Below are 21,929 nucleotides of genomic sequence, written 5' to 3'. Positions count from 1 at the left end.
TCAGAGGTTCAGTGTCAGTTCTCCTATAGTGCCTGGGAAGCTGTAAACGGTTGCCATTTGTTACGTGAAAACCTGGATCCACAAGGGAAGTCCATGGAAGATAAATGCCTGACAAGAGGAGCTATCAAGGCTTAAAAGAAAGGCCAAGCTCTGTGAAATCCAGCAAGGAACCAGGATCTGCAACCTTGGATTAGACCAGTGACCATAAAACTGGCGTGTGGGTTACTGCAGGGCTTTGGAAACTGGGATACTAGAGCCTGCGTGGTTTGGTTTGGTTTCACCCAGAGGGTTATTTTAATGTTTTTCATTGGAAACCTAAGTTTTGCAACTAATCAGACATGGAAGAAAAAGAAGGAGCAGATATTTTGGAAACCAGCCCCATCTCTAATGGCCCTTGGTGCAAGGTGAGGACACTTTTTTTTTCCGCTCCCCCCTCCCCCCAGTTACAGAAAATATTATCTCTTTCTGCTGTTTACAAGTGACTTCAGTAAACCATTGCCCTTGGACCAGACTGAACACAACCTCTGCATCAGCCTTTGTAAACAACTTCAGAAATTCCTTAGAGCAAGGTTGTGCTAAACATTAGAAATAGAAATGAAATGGTAATGTGTGTGGTTAAGCGACTGTCATCCACCTCACTGGAAATTTCAAATATCTGAGTAACTACAGGTTTCTGTGCTGTGGAAACTACCAAAATAGTTTTGTTAGGTGCTTGGAAAATCCAGAAACTTCTTATAATTTTAGCAAAGCCACTGCTTTAAGGTTAGCAGGTCAAACATGCGCAGTCAAACTGCAGCAAGCACAGGGTAAGATAAGCATTAACTTGGTCAAACAAATTGACAATTTAACTGTGTGGAACTCGATGTCCAGCAGCAAACTCCTCATATTCTCCCAGAGCTCACTCGAGAGCATTTGACCTTCCTAATGGGTCAGCTGCGCTTCTTGTCAAATCCCGAACAGTGACGTTCGGAGATTGTTTTCTGTTTGCTTGTGTTTGTAATTTGATCTCATGTAACAACATTGTCCTCAGCTCACATAGAACCACAGGGGTAACTCTGACATCCTGCCTGAAAAAACCCTTGTTGTTTCCTGTGCTTGAAATTTGAAAGATTTCCAATTTGGACAGGTTAGCATGTTTATATTAATCTCATCCTGTTACATGAAATTAAACTATTAGTATTTTGGGAGTCGAGCATTCTACCTCCATTTTGGTTTCCCAAAAAATACTGGGTGTTTTTGGCTCTGTGAGTTTTGGAGAGGACTGGTGGAAGGTTTTCTATTGCCCGTGCTGAAGCCAGGATTTCAGTCCAGATGCTCGTGCTTTGGAGAAAGGGTGTCTGGGAGATGATGTCAGGAATGTGCCAGCTTAGATTTTTAGCTCAGAATTGCTTTTTCTTGATAGGAGTTACTGGAAATTATGACGGAAAATTTAGGAAACTGGCAATATGCAAAATATCTGAGTGTTTGCGACTCATTCAAAAAATATTCTTAGTGAATACGGAAACGTGTGTATCTAATGAAAATATGTTTGGTTTCAAGAGCTGGTCAAGCGAAAGAAACACGGTCACCTTGTCCTGTTGGAACATCTGCTCGGCATTGATCACTTGGTGCATCTCCCATGGCACTGCCCAGGCAGCCGTTCTCGTTAGCGCTGAGGGTTCCTTCACCCGAGTATCTCCAACAAAAATGTGCAAAATGTGCATCGCTGTTGCATTTGCTGTTTGCTATTTTTATTTTCTTGTTTACAAAGTTGGATATCCAGTTAAAAGGCAGAAGCAAGAAACACTCAGAAAAAAAAAAAAAGAAAAAAGGACAAAACAATGAGAGCAGTTTGTAAACACTGAGGCTGAAAATTATTCACCCCAAATATTTGGCAAGTAGGCAACAATAACAAAATATGTTCACAGAACTCTAGAGCAGTTTGCAATCAAAACGTCTGTATTTTCATAGTATGTATTATTCATCTTGGATCCTGATTTCTGTGGAGGCGGAGAGTTAGAGACTGATTTCTGGAAGTAGCGTGCAGCTGTACCCCTTGTTCAGTCAAGTTTTTCTACATCTGCAAGTGAGCCTTGTTTCAAGAATACTGGCACTTTTTAAGACACTGAGATTTGCGTTCATGGGATCCTGGGCAGGATGCATGGTTGTGTCAGGAGAGAATCCATTGAAAAATAATATGCACTCTCTCATGGCCTAAAAGTTCACAGAATAGGTGAAATTTTACATACTACTCTTTCATGGCTCATAGAATATGATTTTCCTTCTGTAAATCTGGGATTTTCTAGTTTTTCCTTTAAAAACTGGATTTACCCACCCACCCCCCACCCCCCCCACTCCCCCCCGGGAAAAACCGAAACGATTTTTTCAACCATATTTTAGTTATATTGGTTGCAGTCTTAAAAATTTTACTTCAATGTGATAGCACATTTTTCTCAATAAGTATTGAGAAATAATAATCAGAATAGCTCATCAACCAGCCCTTCAGCAACTGCCTTCGTGTTTTTTCAAGTGCAAATTTGTGTTTGCAAATAATTTTGTCTGCATCTTATTGTGGGTACAAATGTTACTCATTAGAGCCTCTTTGTTGGCATCCCAAAATGTGGCAATTGAAGATCTGGCTACAAATATTTGTGTTTGTGTTCCCTATCTTAGTGTTTAGTTTAAGAGAGGGTTCAATCTTGTTTCAAGATGCAAGCGAAAGTGTGTTGATGTTCTTTTGTTTATGTTTATTATAAAATCATAAAATATTGTCATTTTCTGTAATTAAGAGTGGGGAGCACCTGTGCTGCGACTCGGCACGGAGACATTTGCACGGGCTGGCTCGCGCCAGTGCCAGCAGGGCCTTGCTTTCATAGAATTTTAAATGCACTTGTAGGTTTTTAAATAAAAAGAAGCTGGTTAGTTATTAACTTGAAGAAATATCTGATTTTAGAGAACAGAAGATTACAAAACAAACTGGATTTTCACCAGCTCCTGAAGGGCAAACAGTACGCTGCATCCGGGGGGAGAGGGAATTTGCTCCTTGCGTTTCCCTGCGGTGTGTTTGTGTTGAAGCTTTTTCACTCTCATAGTACTTGATGTAAATGTTAATTAGCACTCCGGGGGAAGTGTGTTAACAAATGTACCTTTGACACAGGTCCACAGCCACGCTTTGCTCTGTAACTGCAGGCTGGAAAGATTAGCTGGCGAAGTAGCTTGTGCTGCTTTTGAGGAAACTCTTCCAACAGGAGTTCAGCGAAGCTTGCTGAATGCTTCCACTTTGCCGCTCCGCTGCAGCTCAGCCTGCGCTTGCTGCCCTGCAGAAGAGGCGCCAGGTAAAGCGTGAGCAGTTGTGAGAAATGAGAGCAAACCCCTAGAAAAGGGATACTTCTAACCGGTAAATCTGCCTGGGCTGTGGCTTTCATGTGAGGAGGAAAAAACAATGTCTTGGCTTAGCACAAACTTTGTGGCAGAAATGATTCCTCCTCCCCTACTGCTGATCTTGATTAGCAATAAATCTGGGTGGTAAAGTCATTACCATAAGCTGTTAGAGTAGAAAGGTAACAGTAATGCATTCATAAACACATTTACCTCATCGCTGCACTTTCCCTTTCCGTAAGCAGCAGGTCAGAGATTCAGAAATGGGAATCATTTGGCGGGTGGGATTTTTCAGTAGTGTTCAAACCTGCCTTAACTCAGGTCCGCATATAGATACTGTGGTGGCGTCTGGCCAGATTAATTCCTGAACCTGATGGATTCTATACCATGACTTCTGTGAAAACATGCAGCAATTTTTCAAGATTTGGCTTGTTCAGCTGTTCGTTGCTGTGCAGTATCAAATCCTGATTTCTCCCTGGTGAGGAATAGCTCATATCTAAGACTCTTACAGGAAGAAGAGTCCAAGGTTACTAACAGCTCTCTGTAAATGAGGTCGGTAATTCCAGCCCAGCCCTCGAGAGCCTGGTGTGGGGTTTGCACTAGGGACGGCAAACGCTGCTGGAGGAGAGTGCCTGTGGCTGTAGGAGCAAAGGGCAGCACTGCCGGTGCCCTCCCCTCCTCTGGAACAGGATGTCGTGTGAAGGATGCTGGCGTAACGACATGGCTCTTAATCAGCCGATCTGACCCTGGCACTGCTCTTGTGTGACCCTCAGTGGGTATCTGCTTTATACTTGTTTTCCTTAAGGAAAAACGGTATCTTTCTGGCTTTTTTTGTCCTGTGGGGAGTTTCAAACCTGTGAGCTGACTGTTGCTGGTGCGAGGCCATCAGCCTCCAATTGGGAGCTAACTTCGAGGTTTTCAGACTTCAGCAAGGAGGAGCAGGGTGGGCAGAATGTGGACTTGCGCGTGTGGGTGGCCCACAGGGCACGGTGCCTGCCCGCCTGGGCAAGCCTGACCTCTAAGTCAGCCACGGAGAGGCACCACTGCTTCCTGCTCGCCGCATCTCCAGGTTACAGGTGTGAACCAGTGTCCTGGGGCTGCCTGTCTGGGACTGTGGTCTGGGACAGCCCTGGGAGGGTTTTCTGGCAGAGGGATTCGTGTGAGCACCCTTATTTTGAAGCGCAGGTGAAAGAAACGCCAATCTTCTCGGCAGTGGGAGGTCTCCTCGCTTTGAATTGCTGCTAGATAAACGTGGCCTTGACTCAGTAAAATAAGTCCAGAACTACTGGATGGAAGCCCTCTGGCGCAGTGCTGCACGAGGATGCTGCTGCTCGGGAGGAGAGACTGCGTTTCAGCCTTCCCTCTGCAGGGAGCCCCATCTGAGCAAACAGCCCCCCAGCTGTGGTCGTGCAGAGCTGCCCAAACCCGCCGCACGGGGACGGGGAACCTGCAAAGGCACCCATGGCACACAGCCCTCCGAGCTGCGCCATTGACTTCAGCGGCCGCTCCGTGTGCATGGCTGGATTTTGGCCTCGTCCTGTCAGCCTGTGAAGTGGTGACAGAGGTCAGACCTGAGCTACGCCGGCTGGTGCTGTGGATGTGTTAAATCGCTTCACTAAGAGCGATGGGCTGGGTTGGAGCCTGGCCCTGCTCCTGCTGAAAGCTTTGATGGGGGAGATGCTGGGCGCTGCATTTGGCTGCCTGCAAGCACTGGTACGCGGCATGCTGCCCCTGACACAAGTTTTTCCTAAGGCACCAGGGCCCAAGATCCCTGCTCAGGCCCATTTCTACCTAAATCCAAGTGTTTTCACCCAGGGAAGGTGTGCAGCAGGGCTGTGCTGGGGAGCAGCAGAGCCCCAGCAGGGAGACACCTCCTTCCCTCGGGGCTGTGGTACGAAGGGACTCTGCCTCTCCTCAACCTGGCCCTGAGAGGAGATGGCACGTGGCGCTTCCGAATTCAGGCTCTGTGTGTGTCATAACCAAGCAGACTGTCTGCTTCCATGTCCCATGGCGGAGACAAAAGAGAGAAGTAATTTTTATTAAACCAATTTTTCTTTAAATAGCTTGCAGTTAGTCTTCTCAGCTGTTATCTTTCTGCTGTTGGTTTCTATATTCATGAATTCTTGTCTGCCGAATTTTAGCAAAAATAGATATGCCAGTCAGCAATTGTCCAAGATCATGTAAAAACTGAAACTTCAAGGACAACAGTTCCTTCCATAGGGTTACTGTCTCTTTGGCTGGCTTTGGTTTTGGCTCTTTCCGTAAGTAATCCGACTCCTCAGCACCCAGCCCGGGGTTAAAATTCAGCTCAAGACAAGCGCAAAACTCTCTCAGGTTTTGATAACTTGTTTGCTGTCTAACTCGGCAATAATCTGGTTCTCACCTTCAAATAAACTGATCACCCAGCAGGAACTGGACTTCTGCCTTGTTGAACAATGAATGTTGCTTTAGTCGCTTCAAAGGAAAACATACAAGAAATGCAGAATTCTTGTTGACTCAAACAACCGAAAGAAACATCACAACATTCCCTAAATCAACAGATGGCAATTTGCAAAACAAAATCTGTACAGCAGCCGGAAGCTTATAAGGCAGGAGGTGAGACTATGGCCAAACCGAGACCTTGAATCTTCCCTGCCTAAACTGCGGGGATGAGCTGGGAGCTCTGTCTGGTGACGTTAGCTCGTGTCTCAGAAGAGCTGCTTGTGCATGAACCTACCTGCTTTGCAGTCAGGAAATTTAATTATTGCCTCCACAGTAGCCCTCGCAGAGTACCTTCTGCATGAAATATGCATTCATACGTGATATGTCCCATAATTTTTTTCTGTTTCCACATATGGAGTTAAGGTTAATGTTCCATACTCTGTGGACAAATAGTAGTTGCCATGGGTACCATAGCCTTGAATTTCCTGTCTCCTGAGTGATTAAATTCTCCACCTTAATTTTACTTTATTGGTTTATTTCTGTAACTCCTTATTTCCTTGGTTTGCTCTCCCTTGAGGGAGCAAAGCAGGACATTTCACAGGCTACTTGTATCTTCTCAGGCTTTTGCATTTTGCACACCAGTTTCGGGGAAAATTGAGGGTGTTTTTTCACAAGGTGTATCAAGCAGCAGGAAACACGCCGGAGCGATGCCCAGCACCCCATAGGCTGTGCGAGCCCTGGGCTCTGCAGTGGATGCCCCGGCTTCTTAAAGCCTCTGCCACTGGAGACCCCTCAGCCTCGCTGGGCAGCCCTCTCCAACGCTTTGATCGCTTCAGCATTAGAGTCTTTCTTCCTACCATGCTGTCTCCATGCTCTGTGAGCCCACCTCCCTCTCCTCCTGTCTGCAGGAGATACGGAGAACAACTTTATCTGTTCTCCTCTGCACGCTGATAACAGCCAGAGCGAGAGGTCAGTGTTCCTGCTGGGATTCACATGGAGAATCTCAGGAGGAATCTGATGGGGTTTAAGAGTTTTTATCTCAGATCCTACAGTAACAAAAGGGTTACATTTGTCCGATGGGATGTGGGGGCCTTTGCAACACTGCTATCTTACCCGGTGCCTTACAAACTGTCCAGGTGTTCAGGTTTATTCCATAATCCTAGCCCTCCAGAAAATGGCATAAAATAATATTGAAATGGGAACCACAAGCTATAAAAACATAGCCCTAGTTGGTAAGTAAAATGAATAAGTAGCTGTTAAATGCAAAATGAAAAGGCATAAAAGGACAGTGGGACCTTTTGCTGTTTAATCTGAAGTGTTCTATAAATAAAGCTAGGTCACTACATATTGACAAAATTGGTCACCCCTAATTTAAGGCATGTCATAGGCAGTGGAAAAAGTATCCCATAGACCTGACTAATGTGGATAGAAATAGAGAGCAATTTGGAAAAGTAATGATATAATGCCAGCCTTGTAACTGCAGACCCTGCAAGCTGGACGTCAATCCCGTCAGCTGAATAGCGCTTTCCTCCAACAGCCATTTATGGTGACGGAGGTCGATTAATTGATGCTGTTTACTTTGAAGTCATGATAATTAAAGCTAGAGTGTCATCTGCATTGTAATTAACATGCTCCTCTGCACCTAATTCATTCTGACAGTATAGATTAATGATGGTAAATGACCAACAAGGATTTATCATGAGACGATTCTTCGTTCTACAGGCTGCCTCAGACAATTACAGGAAGCGATTGTTAAGTTTAGGTTATTGTCTCGGTGTAATTGTGCATGTTCATTCTTAGCTTTGTTTTGCAGTAAAACCCATCCAAGGGCTTCATAAAGACACAGTTATGGTCCCTAAGAGGCTGAGCCACACTCATAAATGGGGAGGGAAAGGCAGGAGCTGGTGACATTGCTCTGACTTTTCGGTGTCCCAGTGCTTGTAGTCCCTGCTGATATCAGTAGGAGCCGGGACTGATCAGTATTTCTGCAAATCAGATACTTTTGCAAATGCAGTTCTGTTGGGAGGTTGGGCAACAGGGTCAGCCGTGCAGCGAAGTGCCCATCTGGGGCTGGGCAGCCTGGTTTGGTACCGGGGCTCCTCCTCTGCGGCAGTGCTGGGGTCTCCTCCTTTGGTGCCTCCGGGAGGAAGGACCTTTTTCTCTGGAGCATGCTACGGGTCCTCAGTATCTCAGCAGTCCTGTCCGCCAAGAACTGCTGCGCCTCTAAGCAATAGCCTCAAGATCCGTCAGTATTTTGAATAACCAAAACATTCTATATAAAGGAGATGCCCCCTCGAAATGGAGGTACCTGCTAATGAGTTCCCTGCAAGCTTGGAGCCTCAGGGAGTTTCACTAGTCTGGCTTGCAAAATCTTGACTTTCAAGCCAAACCGGTCACGGCTGGGGGGACAACACCATGTCATGCTAAACAGAAAGTCATGAAAAATGATATAAATGAACTGAAATTTTCCAAAGCATATAAGGCACTCAATCTCTGGTTACTTCTTGCAAAAAGTAGTTTCATCATTGCCTTTTTGTATAATAGCTTCCTTGTGTACACAAGGACTTAACCTGGCTTATTTAAACTGCGTCACGTACTGCTGCAAGAATACCCGATTAACAAGATGATCAAAGTGTGCTGTTCCACATGTCAATCAATAGGAATTAACACGCAGAAGCCTAGTCCAAAAATGTGAGTTTATAATGGAGATTTGGTTTTCTTTATACTGAAGTGTTGCCATGTGAGCAAACAAGTGCTAATATGACGAGCTGAACTCCATTGTCTCCCCTCCCTAAGGCTGGCATTTTTCACACTTCTTGCTCGTTTCCCCCGTTTGTACCCACCTCGACCTCCCTCCAAGGTGCAGTGAAACTCTTTTCGTGTTTGCAGCAGCAGTCTGAGATTTTTTGATAAAAGGGGCGAAACAGTGGTATTGCGTAAATGTACAGCAGTGGTATTTTACCAGCAGCAGGTCTCTGAGTGTGATGGGGGTTCGACGTTTTCCCCTGATGCGTGTACAAGCGCTGTCCTGAGAATCGGGCTGCAAATCGACTCCCATGGCTTGTAGCAGGTACGGATCACAGGCCTACCCGTTTATTCCTTACAATTAACAGGGCGCATGGAGAATTAGAGTTAACCATGTAGTCAAGTGAAAGCAGTTCTCCAGACACCTCTTCTCGGGACGCACAGCCAGACCCTGGCTTGCTTTTCTTTGTAGACTAGATGAGCCAGAAGGAAACTTGCGATTGTAGCCTCAAGAGTCGAGTGGGCTGATTCCTACATGACTACAGTCAGGACCTTTGGCAGGACACACAGCAAAACAGCTTCTCTGTAGTGGCACGGCAATGTGCTGCAGGGCCAGGAACAGCTTGTTTTGGGTAGAGAAGGTGACTTTGTGGGCTCTGTTGCCCACTCCGCGCACTCGCTTTTCCTTTTTGTTCCTGACAGTAGGAAAGGGAAGGTGAGGGGCATGGGATGATTGGAGCTAAGAGAAGAAAAAAACCCTGCAACCAACCAACCAACCAAAACCAAAAAAGAATTTGGGATTTTGAAATGTACGTTTTTTTAATTGACAGGTTGGGCATTTTCTTAATGAGAGTAATAAAAGCCTTACTAATAATAATTTTTATTCAGAAAAAGTTTGCTGTATCACAGCCTGAAATACTACGAAGAGCCAGAAGTTTAGCTGATAACTTCAAGACCCTTAGTATTAAAACAGGTAAATGGTCCCCTGGGCCCTGCCTACCTTGGCAAAAGCTGGTTTATAGTGGAGCAGATTTACTGTGCGTTGTAGGGTCACACTGCTGAGGTCTCAGGCGTAGTTAGGGCACTGAGTACTAGCGAATGTACCTGGGACATAAACGGGCACGTGGCATGAGGACACCTGGCTGCCGTTCAGCCTGTAGGCAGTCAGACCCCGCTTCCCTTTGCCCCCAGGATGTTCCTGGGGTGCCCCTCCAACCCCCTGCCAGTCCTTCCAACATCTGCAGCACCTTTTGCAGTGCTGGCCATGAGCATGCGGTCAGCCGAAGCTGTCGTTGACCCCAAAAGGACTCGAGTCAGTCTCTGGTGTAGGTGATCTGCCGGTGTCATGTACTCCCATGCCAGCACAAGGCTCAAGTGCAGGCGTTTTTAGTGTTTATAGGAAATATTGCTCTGCCTTGCCTGTACAGCCCCGGGGACACCAGCTTGATCCTGGTGGCTGCTGGTTGTGCAACAGTACTCCCTGTGCTGCTTCTCTCCGCTCTCTAACCAAATAGTTTCTCTTCCACCAGTAACCACACAGGATGGGTAAATAGACCTGGGGAAACAAGAAAGGTGGGGAAAGAAGGAAAGAGCGGAAACACCTTTTTTTTTTCTTTCTTTCTTTCTTTCTTCTTCTTCCCCCTTGGAACAAAATCTATTGGGAAATGGGTGTATCTGCACTGTCCCTCCTTCCCCAACCTCAGAGAGAAGGTGACAAGGTGGCTTTGGAGGGGAGGAGCGCGTGGATGAAAGAGGAAGTCTCTGGGGCACCATGGCCATGGAAACGTACAAAGTTGGCGTTAGTGTTTGTTATTGTTGGCTGCAGAGATGCCTGCTCTGCACCTTCGGCCCTGAAGAAACTGGGGTACAGCTGATAGGGTTCAATATCTTTGCAGTTTTCCCCCTGTGAATAAGAAAATAGGAGTTGGGAGCAGAGCTGGATGAATGGTGAGTTTTTTGATTTGCTTTCTGAGCCCTCCCCCTCAAATATGAAAAATAAGCATAGGTCTAATGAAACTAAAAGCAGAGTTTCCTTTGGAGAAAATTGAGGGGGTTTAGGAGGAAAACTCTTAAATTTTGCAAAAAGTTTTTATTCAGTCCCAAACAGAATGCCTGATGTTGCTTTATGAGCTGTTTATTTTTGTCCCCTTTCATTTCGGAAAAGAAAAAAATCAAACCCAAACCATTTCATTTAGAAAATACCAAAGCAAAACATTTCACAGAATCATAGAATAGTTGAGGTTGGAAGGGACCTCTGGAGATCATCTAGCCCAACCCCTCTGCTCAAAGCATATTTGAATATGCTATACATTTCTATTTTGAATTTTTGTTTGTGTTCACAATAATTTCCCAAATTTGGCTTGAATTTCCAAACAGATCTGGTCTCCCCAAAATTGTATTTTGGGGATCAACTTAATGCTTACTGATTTTCTGTTTTCTTAGGCTTCTGTTTGGGGTATCTATGTCCTCTCTGCCAGGCTGGCAACGTACACTGTCTTTGGACTCCATATACGGCGTTTCTTGGGTGTCATAGATTTCACATAGCTCCTCTTTTCTTCTTCCATATAGCTTTATGTGGACACAAGTGTCTGACTTTATATTTGCTTATTACAGCACACTTCTTACTTGTGCCTTACTTGTGACAGTCATGGAAGCAAAACATCAGTACTTGTTATGAAAAGTAGTAATATACTGTCTGGTTGGCTTCCTACCTATGTCCATACATCTCAAAATGCTGATCCATGTCTGCCAATGATTTACTAAAGGGACAAAGTAGTATCTGTCATTTATCTGCTAATCTTTTTGGCCAGGTTTAAAAAAAAAAAAGAAAAAGAGGGACTGATAGCACATAAAGAGCAGCTGATGACGCAGAAACATGAATGACTATGATGCCTCAGACTTGAATGTGCTCAAAAGTTTGCACGAAGCCTAAAAAAAGGTTGCAATGGGAAAGTCATTTGTTGGTGCCCACAACAGCGTCACCCGCGTGCCCTGTAGGGTTTGACACCTGAGTTCCTGCTAGTTGGGGGTGCCTGCACTGTCTGAGCTGCCATTTTGGCAGAGATCTTTAATGGCAATTGGTGTGATTTGGACACTGGCTGGAGCAATAAAATGAGTTTTCTCACATTTGTAGTCATGAGGTGCTGTGGGCAGGACTGAGGAACCGTCTTCTGTGTCTGTATGCTAAGTGCGCTAATGTAAAGCTCATGTAAAGGAAACCCCTACGCTTGCTTCCAGTACAGCATGAAACTTGTCTGCTCTTTGTGAAATGGAAAGACAATAATGGCTCTGTCAGAAAATGCAGCTCAGCCCTTCTATTTATTTTTTTTTTCTTCTATCAAGGATTTTCATTTCCTTTTCTGCCTTTTCTTACTGGAAATCATAAAACCCGGGTAAAATGCAGGGGGTTCCTTTGCAAAACTATTCCCTCATGCTTTCAGATGGAGCAATTTTCCAACATTGACATGAGCTCACAAAACGTTAGTCTGACTCTAAATAAGATTTTCCAGAGTTGGCTGAAGGTTTTGGCTTAGTTCTAGAATAAACTGTTTCGGAAACCTTTCTGGAGTGGATTCTGGATAACCTGGCACCATTTAAAGGATTAAAAAGTCATACATAATTTTCCCTTTCAAAATGCTCAAGGCTTTTAAATTTCTCACCCCAGAAAATATCTTTCTTTTCATCAAACATCAGCTGTTTCCAATTGCTTCATTCTATTTTGGTCACCTATTCTCTTTCTTTCCTTCCCATGCATGACTAAATATCTTCCTTAAATCAACTTGAAGCAATTCATTTTTCCATTCATCCATTCGGTTGTGCTGGTTTCTTTCACTGTTGGAACAGTACATGAATGTCATACATTGAAGGAGCAATATCATCTGTGCAGTCCTGAGTGCGGGAGTACTTACTTGGCACCGGTTCTGCAGCTTAATATGCAAAAAACACAAAGACAGCTGCCAGTTTCTGCGTGTTTTAACTGGTTTATGTTCTGCAGCTCTGAGCAGAAATGCTGAAGCCACGGTGGCCCCACACGACAATGTGATGCCCAGGTGCGTGGTCTCGTGGTGAGCGTGCAGCTCCTGAACCGGTGGGACTGATTCTGTCTCAGCCCAGCACTGAGCTCCAGCAAACCGGTCTGTTTGAGGGTCAGGCGCAGCGAGCCCCGGAGCCAGGCCACGCTGCTCCAGCTGTGCTGCTTGCGAGCGATTCCTGAGCCGTCTCCGTGCAGCTGCCGGTTTGGATGTGCTGGCATGCTCAAAGCGACAGCACAGGCTCTGCGCGGTGCTCTCTTGCCCAGCGTGGATGTGGCGTAAGAAATAGGTTACGTTACTTTACGTGTAGGCAACTGGATCTCCTGTTAAAAGTGCGGCGAGGTGCAGGTGCTGGCCCTTCTTATAGGATGTGTCCGTGCCAGTCCTGCATCGAGCTTCAGTGACCAAAGAAGTGTTGCTGCTTCTCAGCCCTGCCAGCTCTGTAGCACCTAAATGCAATCTTGCATTTGCCTTGATTTGTATAGCTGACGAGCACGCATGCTGCTTTTCAGTAACCTTCTTTTGTTGCCCTCAGATTAGAATATTTCTCCAACCTTTGATCTCTCATATAATAAACAAACACCCACCATATTTCTGATCGATGCATATGCGACACATGCATTTTCCTTTTACTTGACAGACACAGAAGCTGAAATTATCCAGAAAAAATAAATATCAAGGCCAAGCATAGGAAAGGGTTTGTTTTGTTTTGGGTTTCTTTTTTTGGTGAAGCAAAGAATATGCTGGAGACAGATTTGACGAAGTGAATGACCCAGGTTTTCATGGCAGTTGCATCCCAGCTCTAGCTGTCATAGTCACGGCTGATCTAAGCTACACTGCGCTCTGCGAGGGAAGGAGACGGGTTCAGGCCTGCCAGAAGGCCCCAAGCACTAAACCTTTCTGTCCAGAGCGGGATATGTAAAGCTACATTTCCCCAGGACTGCTGCCAAATGACTAATCTTGGACACTTCCAGGCATTCCAGCATGTCTGGTTAGTGGTTACACTAGCCATCCTATCGTGTTTTTGGGAACCAAATGTTTTGCACGCTAAAGCAAGGTGCATGTTATACAAAGGGTGCCTATAATGGATTTAGGTAGAGTTGGTAGCCAGCACACAGTGGCTTTGCATCAAAGATAACTGTATGAAGAGGGAGCACTGTGTACGTGCTCAGAAGTCGGAGACGCAGGGGAATCAGATGCCTTGCTACATAGTTTACTCAGGAGTCATGGGCAGGGGGGATAGGAAGGGGGGATTTTTAAACACTGAGTGAATTAATTAGTTCATTAACTTCTGTTTTCATTTCCATGCAAGTGACAACTACCTCTTATGCCCAGAGGTGAGCTAACGAGACAGTCTCTGCAGTAAGCCTCTGCTCAGACAAGCATCATGCTATTCGCAGTAAAAAAGATCTCATGTTTTCTACGAAGAGATCCCAAGCTCCTAGACTATTCTGTTCCATAACCTTGCTTGTTCTAATTTACTAATGGAGTCTCTAAAACTGGAGTAACTGTGGTGATTCCTTCATTGCATGGTTCACAGAGCTGTCTCAGGGCATACTCCAATGGGCATTCAAGCTTCATCTCATTGGATTTTCCTTTTTGTTCAAGGTACAACATATATTTCAAAAAATGATAATATGTCCAGACACTGATTATCTCCTGTACGTAGCTTGAATGCTTTCCTGTAGCCAGTACATCTGCCAGAGGCTATTCCTGGTTCATCTGAATGCTCTTGGGGTTTCACTGTACTTTTAACTTCGATGACAAATTATTGTGGTTTCCAAAGGTTAATCATAAGAAGAGATGTCCTGTCCAGATAGTATGGTTTCCTTTTAATTGTCTTTTTGGATCTAGCTTTGTTCTCACACTATGGGGTAATGGGCCAAAGGCGGCACCGTGCAGGCTGTGTTGATGAGAGTTGAATCGCACTACAAAATTTTCCTTTTGATCCTTCTTTTTCTTCTAAACTCTCCCGACTCCTTGCTCCCCTTATATGGAAGCCCTTTGCCTTCTCCTGTTTGGCATCAGTGCTTGATGGGCTGGATCAGGTCACAGTACTCGCCTGTCTGACTGAGACAGCATGGATATTCGAGGGGATGAGCTGACTCCACCGCAGCCGGTTACGTGAGCAGGGAGCCATGCGCTGCTGAAATCAGGTTCCCAGCGCCAGCTCATACACAGCGTTGTCTTGTCTTTGTAGGTAACACTGAATCTTATAAATGTGTTAAATTTTGTGGTTATGTGAATCTATTGTCTTTGTTGAGAATTACAGTCAGTAACCTGTTGTACCAGTGCAAGGAGCTATTGTCATGTTCTAACATGTTCCCCCAACATACCAGGTGCTTACACAGAGGAGGCATAAATCTTTTTGTCAGGGTCCATCCACCCTGGCTAGCTAAGCCCAATTTTAAACTCATACAACTCAATACTCAGGAAACACGCTTTAAAAGAGGACTAAATAGCTGCTTTAATTGGGAAGAATCACCAGTTCCCCACCTGGCTGGCCGGGGTGTGGAAAGGTTGGGGATTGTCCCCCGAAGGCTGTGCCCAGGGCAGCGCAGCGAGCCATCCCAGGAGGTTGGAGAGCCGTGCTCGGCCCTCCCGACTCCGCTCTGCACCAGGAAGGGGAGGGAGTGCTCCAGCTGCATCCGGCCTGTCCGTCTGGCCACAGGAGGCCCTTGAAGTACAGAACAAAATAAATTCCCTCAACCCTAGCAATTTTCTCCAAAGCAGATCAGCAGGCGGCAGGTCTATGTTCTGTGGCTTGCAGTGGGCATTTGGGAGTGTCCAGAGAGGCCTGTGTTTTGATGACTATATCCCAAAGACATGCCTCTGGTGTTTTTCTGTGCCCACAAACAATGTTTGAAAGACATCACATAGAGCACCAAAATCATCTCCGATGGCTTCAGTGGAGTTGCTTCTGATCCTACAGCTCCTTGTCTGGGTACCAGCACCCAAGTACTCCAGGAGATTTGGCTGCAGAGAGCCATAAGCAGGCTGGGAGACAGCACGCCAGCACATCTCTGTGCCTGCTGCTCACCTCGCCAGAAGTCCTTCTTGAACAGGAATCCAGCTGTTGTGTAGAAAATGCCAACAGTTCCATGCTCAAACAAGAATTGGGAAGTCTTTAAAACCAGCAGAGTTAAGAAAACCGATGGAGATGAAAACTGTTTCCTTGTACAGCTGCAGGGAGGTTCTTTGCGGGTTTCTGAGCTTCCCCAAAAGTGTCGTGTTATTCCCCATATACAAGTCAGACACTGAGTAAACCCACTATGCGTGTCTCCCCAGTGCACCAGCTCCTTTTTCTGCAGTGGTTCCCATTTGTAAGAAAGCCGGGAGACGTTCCTTCCTAGGGGCAAAACTGCTACCCGAAATCCCATCTCACTTCATTGCCTAATACTAGCATTTTCATGATAAATTGACCTTCAGGGAAGGCCAGTCTTAAATATGTATCAGAAAGTTGTTGTGTTTAAAGCCTTTTAGATGATTATTGGACAGTTCAAGCCCGTGGTTGATACCAAGGAGTTTTTCGCTGGTACTAACCGAGGTGTGCTAACTCTAGGAGAGGCAAAGCTTTACTGCAGAATTGTAGGTTATGTTAGAAGTACTACAAAAGTATGGAATTTTACTTGACTATATTAACTATTTTAAATATACAATTTCCCAGAAACCACTGAAGTTTAAAAGGAGGGTACTGTGGCGAGAGGGGTCACATTACAGCCTTACTTCCAGGCAATGACAAATACTTCCTAGGTGACTTAGGGCAAGTCACTCAATTCATATTTTCCCATCTGTAAGGAAATACAATCATAAATTAACCAGTATTTATGATGTGTTACTGTATGTCTGTCATATAACTTTAGATAAATGAAAGTTTACTTTTATTTGCTGCTCAAGAGATAAAAGAAAGCAGTAGATCAACTGTTCTAGAAGAAAGTGAAGGTTTCCATAATCCCTCTGAAGTTCTTTTTTCACTGAAGCGGTTAACAAAGCTGGATGTAGTGAATTCTAATGTGCATAATTTAGCTGAACACTTTAAATTCTTTTAGTTATATGGCTCCCGTCTGTCTGTTTTTGTTTTACTTTTTTTTCCACTGCTGAGCTCCATAATTGTTCCTTTTAGCCACAGTCACCTAAGGTCAGGCTGTACCTTGCGAAGGAGCCGAACTGCAAACAAGGCTAGCTAAATCACGTGTCTCCAGCCCGTTCCTGTTATTAATCCTCCCAAGTTCTGGGCCTAGCACTTGGCAGAGCAACAAAAGTAAACTTTTTATCAGAAGTTCACATTCTCCTAAAGTGGAGGATGAGCTGGGTAATTCCTGTCTTTTTGTAAGGGTGGAGAATGGGAGCTACCTCAGATTCGTTTCGATGATGCAGTGGACGCAGGCGACTGTATTTAAAGACCAGTGTTTGTGCAATGTGAATTTAGTCTGATAAAATTCCGTTTCTGTTCCCAAAATGTCTTTTGGAGTGCTTTCATTAGTAAATCTGCTGTCATTGTAACAAATATGATGCTGGCTTTAAACTGGTGAGAAAATGGCCAAAGTACAATCAGTTTATACTCTGAGAGGAAGCTGGTCTGGGTATTTAGGTTTTGTCTGAAATCTACAGCACTACAAAGAATTTTTATTCCTGCTTCAGTCTCTGTCTAGCAGGGTCCCAGCTTAATTTACTTTCTCTTACTCTTATAATTTTCACATTCTTCATCTCTGCTTCAGTTCTTTGTCTGTTAAGTTCATCGTGTGGGAGCAGGCACAGCCAATTCAGAAAATCCAATTGGAAAGGTTGATATACTTTGTCCTCAGAGCCTCTGGGCAACCCGGGGGGGAGCCCAGGCACTGCCGGCGCATCCCTGGGTGAATCCAAGGATCTAACATAAAATGCTATGCTGGGACAAATCTGGAATCAATCTATCTGCCCTACTTAATTCTTAATGTGTTGATGTTATTAATAGGTGACTATATTAAGATAAGAAAAAAATGTTGTCGTGCAGCAAAATGGTGAGAAAAATTTAAAAAAAACACCCAAGATAAAAGTAGAAATCCTAAGAAGGGAGAAAACCAGCAGCCCTCATTGTTGTGTTTATATATTCCTCATATAGGTCAATATTTAGGTACATGTGGTAAAGTGCTTACAAAATATTTTTGATAAATAGCCTAATACTTCTGAGATACCAGGCGAGGAGTTACTTGGCATGCTTTGGGATGGCTGGGTGCGTTCAGGCATCCTCATGGGTTGCTCTGAGAGCGTGCAGTCTATTTTGCTTGGTACCGGAGCGGTACAGCCATGCAGCCCAATTGGGTCTTGCTGTAATCAAGTGCTGAATATGAATTAGTGGCATCCACAAAAAGTCTAATATAAAGCAGAAATGATTAGTGTTTGACAGAGAGGAAGGGGAATTCAAAGAATGCTTCTGCTGTGGGTTGGAGGTCATAGTGATGTCCACACACCTAAAGAACAATATCTAAAGGCAGCCTGGTTGCCTAGAAATAGCTAAACTGCTTGATCATCTGCAATGAGATTGAAGTATGATTTCCAAGACTGTATCCCTACCAGACTGTCCTAAACGGTTCTGGGACATTTAGCATGTCCATCTCTTCCTCTAATGGGTGAAATTTTTAGGACTAACAGGAAGCTTTTAAAAATGTGGCTAATGCTGTGTTGAGTGTTGCAGCAAGAAACTGAAGATAAAGGCAGCTGGACTAATGGAGTTCTCTGTACTAGTGAAAATGCAAAACTGCAATAAACAGCCAAATAAAGAAAAGCAAATCTTCGTGCCGTGTCGTGACCACGAAGGAGACCTTTAAGAGGGATTCTGGGCATTAACCTCACTGCATTGGAGGTACGAAATCAGCAGGTTTGAAAAAGTCTAGGTTTTCTTGGAAACCAATCTTGTGGTGAAAAAAATGTCTCCTCCTGTTTGACCAGCACTAAAAGCCTGTGACTGAGGCTTGAATCAATGAGCTATTAAGGGCCGCAGGGAGGTGATGCCCCTGTTGCTCTCTCTCAGGAGCTGTTGTGTGGCTGCCCGGGGTGCCCTGCAGCAGGGCAGAGCCGGCCCTTCCACTGGGGCCTTTCTGTCCCAGAGAGTCACCTTTTGGTGGTACTTCATTGCTCTCTTCCACACTTTAAGACACAGCCAACACAGCTTGCCAGCAAAGGAATAAACAGCAACATGTTTTACAAAGCACATGCAAACAAGGGATCTGCTCCCTCTTATCTAAACCTGCATGTCAGTGATTTCTATCTGGGTGTCTAATGCTGCAGGTAATTTGTACAGTGATGGATATCTCTAACTATCACTACACGTTAGTGCCTTTTTTCCGTTCTTAAATGTGCAACAACTTGTGCTGCTAGTCAGGAAAAGTTTGCATTTCTCTGGTTTGTTTTGTAAAGCAGCATCCGCATGAAAGAAATCAAGGTGTTAAATACTTAACACGTACACCTACAGTGTCTCTCCAACCACAGCACTTCCAAGCAGTCCTTGTATACTAACTTTTCCCTGTTACTTAGCTTATAATATTAATAAAAACTTGAACGGAAAGGCTATGAGGGATGGAATGTGCTATATTGCTTTTTTCTTCTTTAATTTGTTTTTCTTTTTGATCATCCGTTACATAATCAGTGAAACACCTCGCAGCTGGACACATAGTTTCAGCTAGTGAGATGCCTCCAGCTTCTTTTGGTAAATGAACAAGCGGTTTTAAAATCAAAAGCGAAATACTGTTTGGGAATGAGGCCTGGTCCTGCATCCTCTCATTGCTGCAACGATCCAAGGTAGGAGGCAAATCGGGACTGGGCTCCTGCCTAGACACTGAATTAATTGTGGGTGTAGGAGACCTGTTATGTCTCTCCTCTCTCCATCTCCATGGGGCATTTAGTGGAGAGATGATTGGTGCCTTGCTTAGTCAGTGGCAGGTATGAGTTCAGGCTAATCCGCTGCTGTTTTTTGGTGAAACCTGCAAGAAAAGGCAAGGGTTTCACAATGCCCCTCTCCTAGAGCTTCCTACAAATCCCCCCTGAAGGCAGGAGGGGGAACCGGGGTGGAGGCACCAGCAAAGTTTGCCCACCTGGACAGGCATGTGGGGGCACCGAGGAAAAGTGAGCGAGTGAGATGGCAGCTCTGGATGTGGTAAGTGGGGAATAGCACCCCACACTGACCATAAACCAGTCTCTGGATAACCAGCAACAGCTGAGTCGCCGAGTACCACCCAGCTGCCATCACTGCCTGCCCCTGTGCAGCACAAGCCTGTGCACACACTCAGCCTGATGCGGGTAAGCTGGATTTAGACTGTCATCTCTTGTAGTATTTTTCTTGAATACCTGTATTTCTTCCCAGTGGAAAACTGATTTTGCTGGGATTTGCTGTTCCTGCTGAAAACAAGCATGGCTGTGTTTGGAGAAAACTTTTGTAGTGAGGTTATTGCAGGCATTTCAGTAAGCATGTTGTGTTGCAGACATACTTTCTTTTTCCTTCTCGCTTTATCCCTGTCTCTCAAAAGTCCATATGGCTTTTCCCAGGTGAATCTGTGAAATGGACAGTTACTAACTTAGTTTCCTTTAAAAGGATAACTGCTTTAGGTCAGATTTTGAAGTCCTCAGGACTCAGAGCTTTTGTTGAAAAAGTGGTTATTTCTTTTGATGCCCAAGACTGTCAAAAGGAAGATGTGATTTTTGGGTGTTTATATGGGCTGAGCAAGAGGAAAGTGGGCTGCATGGGGGTCCGAAGAGATGTCACGTGCCTGGGATGATCCCGACCTTCTCAAATGACTCAGACGCTTGCCTAATGAACTTCTAAGAGTGCAAGGAGATGAAAAAATCTTTAATTGTTTTGTCCAGATTAGTATACTTGTTGTGGTAGTGAATTTTCTGGCTTGGTTATTTTGATTCTTTCTAAAGCTAATGTGTGCACTGGTTTCCTCTGAAAACCCCTGAAACCAGAAGCGCAAACCAGATTGGAGCTGTGGGAAAAGGTGTGTTTAGCACTTGGGGCATGTGAGAGATAAGGGAAGGAGCAGCATTGCTCCTGGTTATCTGCCACCACCGAAATGTGAGGTCCCATTTCTGCAGAGGGCTGGGAAAGAGAACTGTGCCCTGGAGGTATGTCAGGGAGACAAAGAGATGCCACCACAGCGTATTTCAAGTGAGAGGAGGTGAAAAAGCCTCTGGACAGAGCATGAGGAACCCACCAACATGGGCACAGTAAGACCAGACCCAGGAGGTCTTGCCAAATGAGATCAGCCTGCCCCAGTTCGTCAGATCACCCCCTGCTGCATCTGTTTGGAATTCTCTCATGAGTTTAAAGGACATGTTTTAAAACTATTTTTCAGCTCCGTTCCCAAACCATTTTGGTGAATTTTGTTTTTATAGCACATGCTATTGTGACTGTGTTACAGAGTCTGTCAGCCCCTGCAGCACCCAGCTGTGCTGGCTGTAGCCATCATTCACAGAAACTGCCAAGTGCTGTTCTGCTTAATATGACAGATCCTTCCGTGATCGCTGCGCCACAGCCTGCCGTGGTGAGCCTATTGGGAAGGATGGTGCCCATGTGGGTAAGATTTATGTTTGTTAGGGCTGTGGTGAGTGAGCCTGCAGCGCTGCCTTCCCCTTTTCAAAAACTCGGAAGATTTATCTCCCTGACACATCCTACGTCTCTCTCGTGCTCTTTTTTTTTTTTTTTTTTTTTTTTTAATAGCTATCCCCAGAAAACTTACGTGGTCTGGCTTCTCCACCTGCCCTCAGTGTGGTTTCTCCTTATCTCTCCCCCAAGTTGTCATCTCTCGCAATTCTTGTGGTGTTGCTCTTCCCGCTGCTCGGCTGCATGTGCAGACAGCTGTAAAATGGAGTTTACAAGACTCATGATCTACGAGCGCTGTGCCATGGCACCGCAGAGGTTGGATTCTTGTACATTCCTCTTCACAGCTGTCTGCACGCAGAGCTGCATGCAGGCAAGTGGCAGGGAATGCAACTTCCCTGATGGGAGCTTACAGAAACAAGAATACAGTTCGAAAAATAGTGTGAATCATGAATGAAACATTACTCACAGAGCCTGATTGCAATGTAAGAACTGCATGTGAAGCATTCCTGGAAAAAGGGGTACATTTGGAGAGAGTAATAAATTGCACAACCATCTCTGGGTTATCTTATGGTAGGGTGTGCTGCTCTTGGTTAATTAAGGGTTCAGCTTCTCACATATGTAAGGCTACTGCCTTGCTCCACAGAAAGACCTAACATCGGGAAGGACTGTACATAGTCGGATATGACTGAGTGTATTTACAGGTGTTGGTTTAGCCCAAGGAAAGGAAATGTACTTCAGAATACAGTTAACAGTTGTTAAGTATTCAGATGAGGTCCAGTTCCCTGTCTTGTATTCAG

At 45.0% G+C, this 21,929-nt stretch overlaps 1 protein-coding gene across 1 annotated transcript in view; it reads left to right on the top strand.

The window, feature by feature from the left end:
* Nucleotides 1–227: 227 nt before the first annotated feature.
* The window catches only part of PDE8A (phosphodiesterase 8A), a 157,557-nt gene continuing 135,855 nt past the window's right edge, over nt 228–21,929 (top strand). Inside the window, exon 1 of the mRNA XM_074600918.1 lies at nt 228–404. Coding sequence (XP_074457019.1) covers nt 339–404 — 66 coding nt within the window. The 5' untranslated portion in view covers nt 228–338. The remainder of the gene's footprint in view (nt 405–21,929) is intronic.

The sequence above is a fragment of the Larus michahellis genome, chromosome 9 (assembly GCF_964199755.1).
Source record: "Larus michahellis chromosome 9, bLarMic1.1, whole genome shotgun sequence".
In the NCBI taxonomy this organism is placed as follows: Eukaryota; Metazoa; Chordata; class Aves; order Charadriiformes; family Laridae; genus Larus; species Larus michahellis.
The sequence above is the reverse complement of the archived record's forward strand: the minus strand, read 5'-3'. Positions and strand labels throughout refer to the sequence as shown.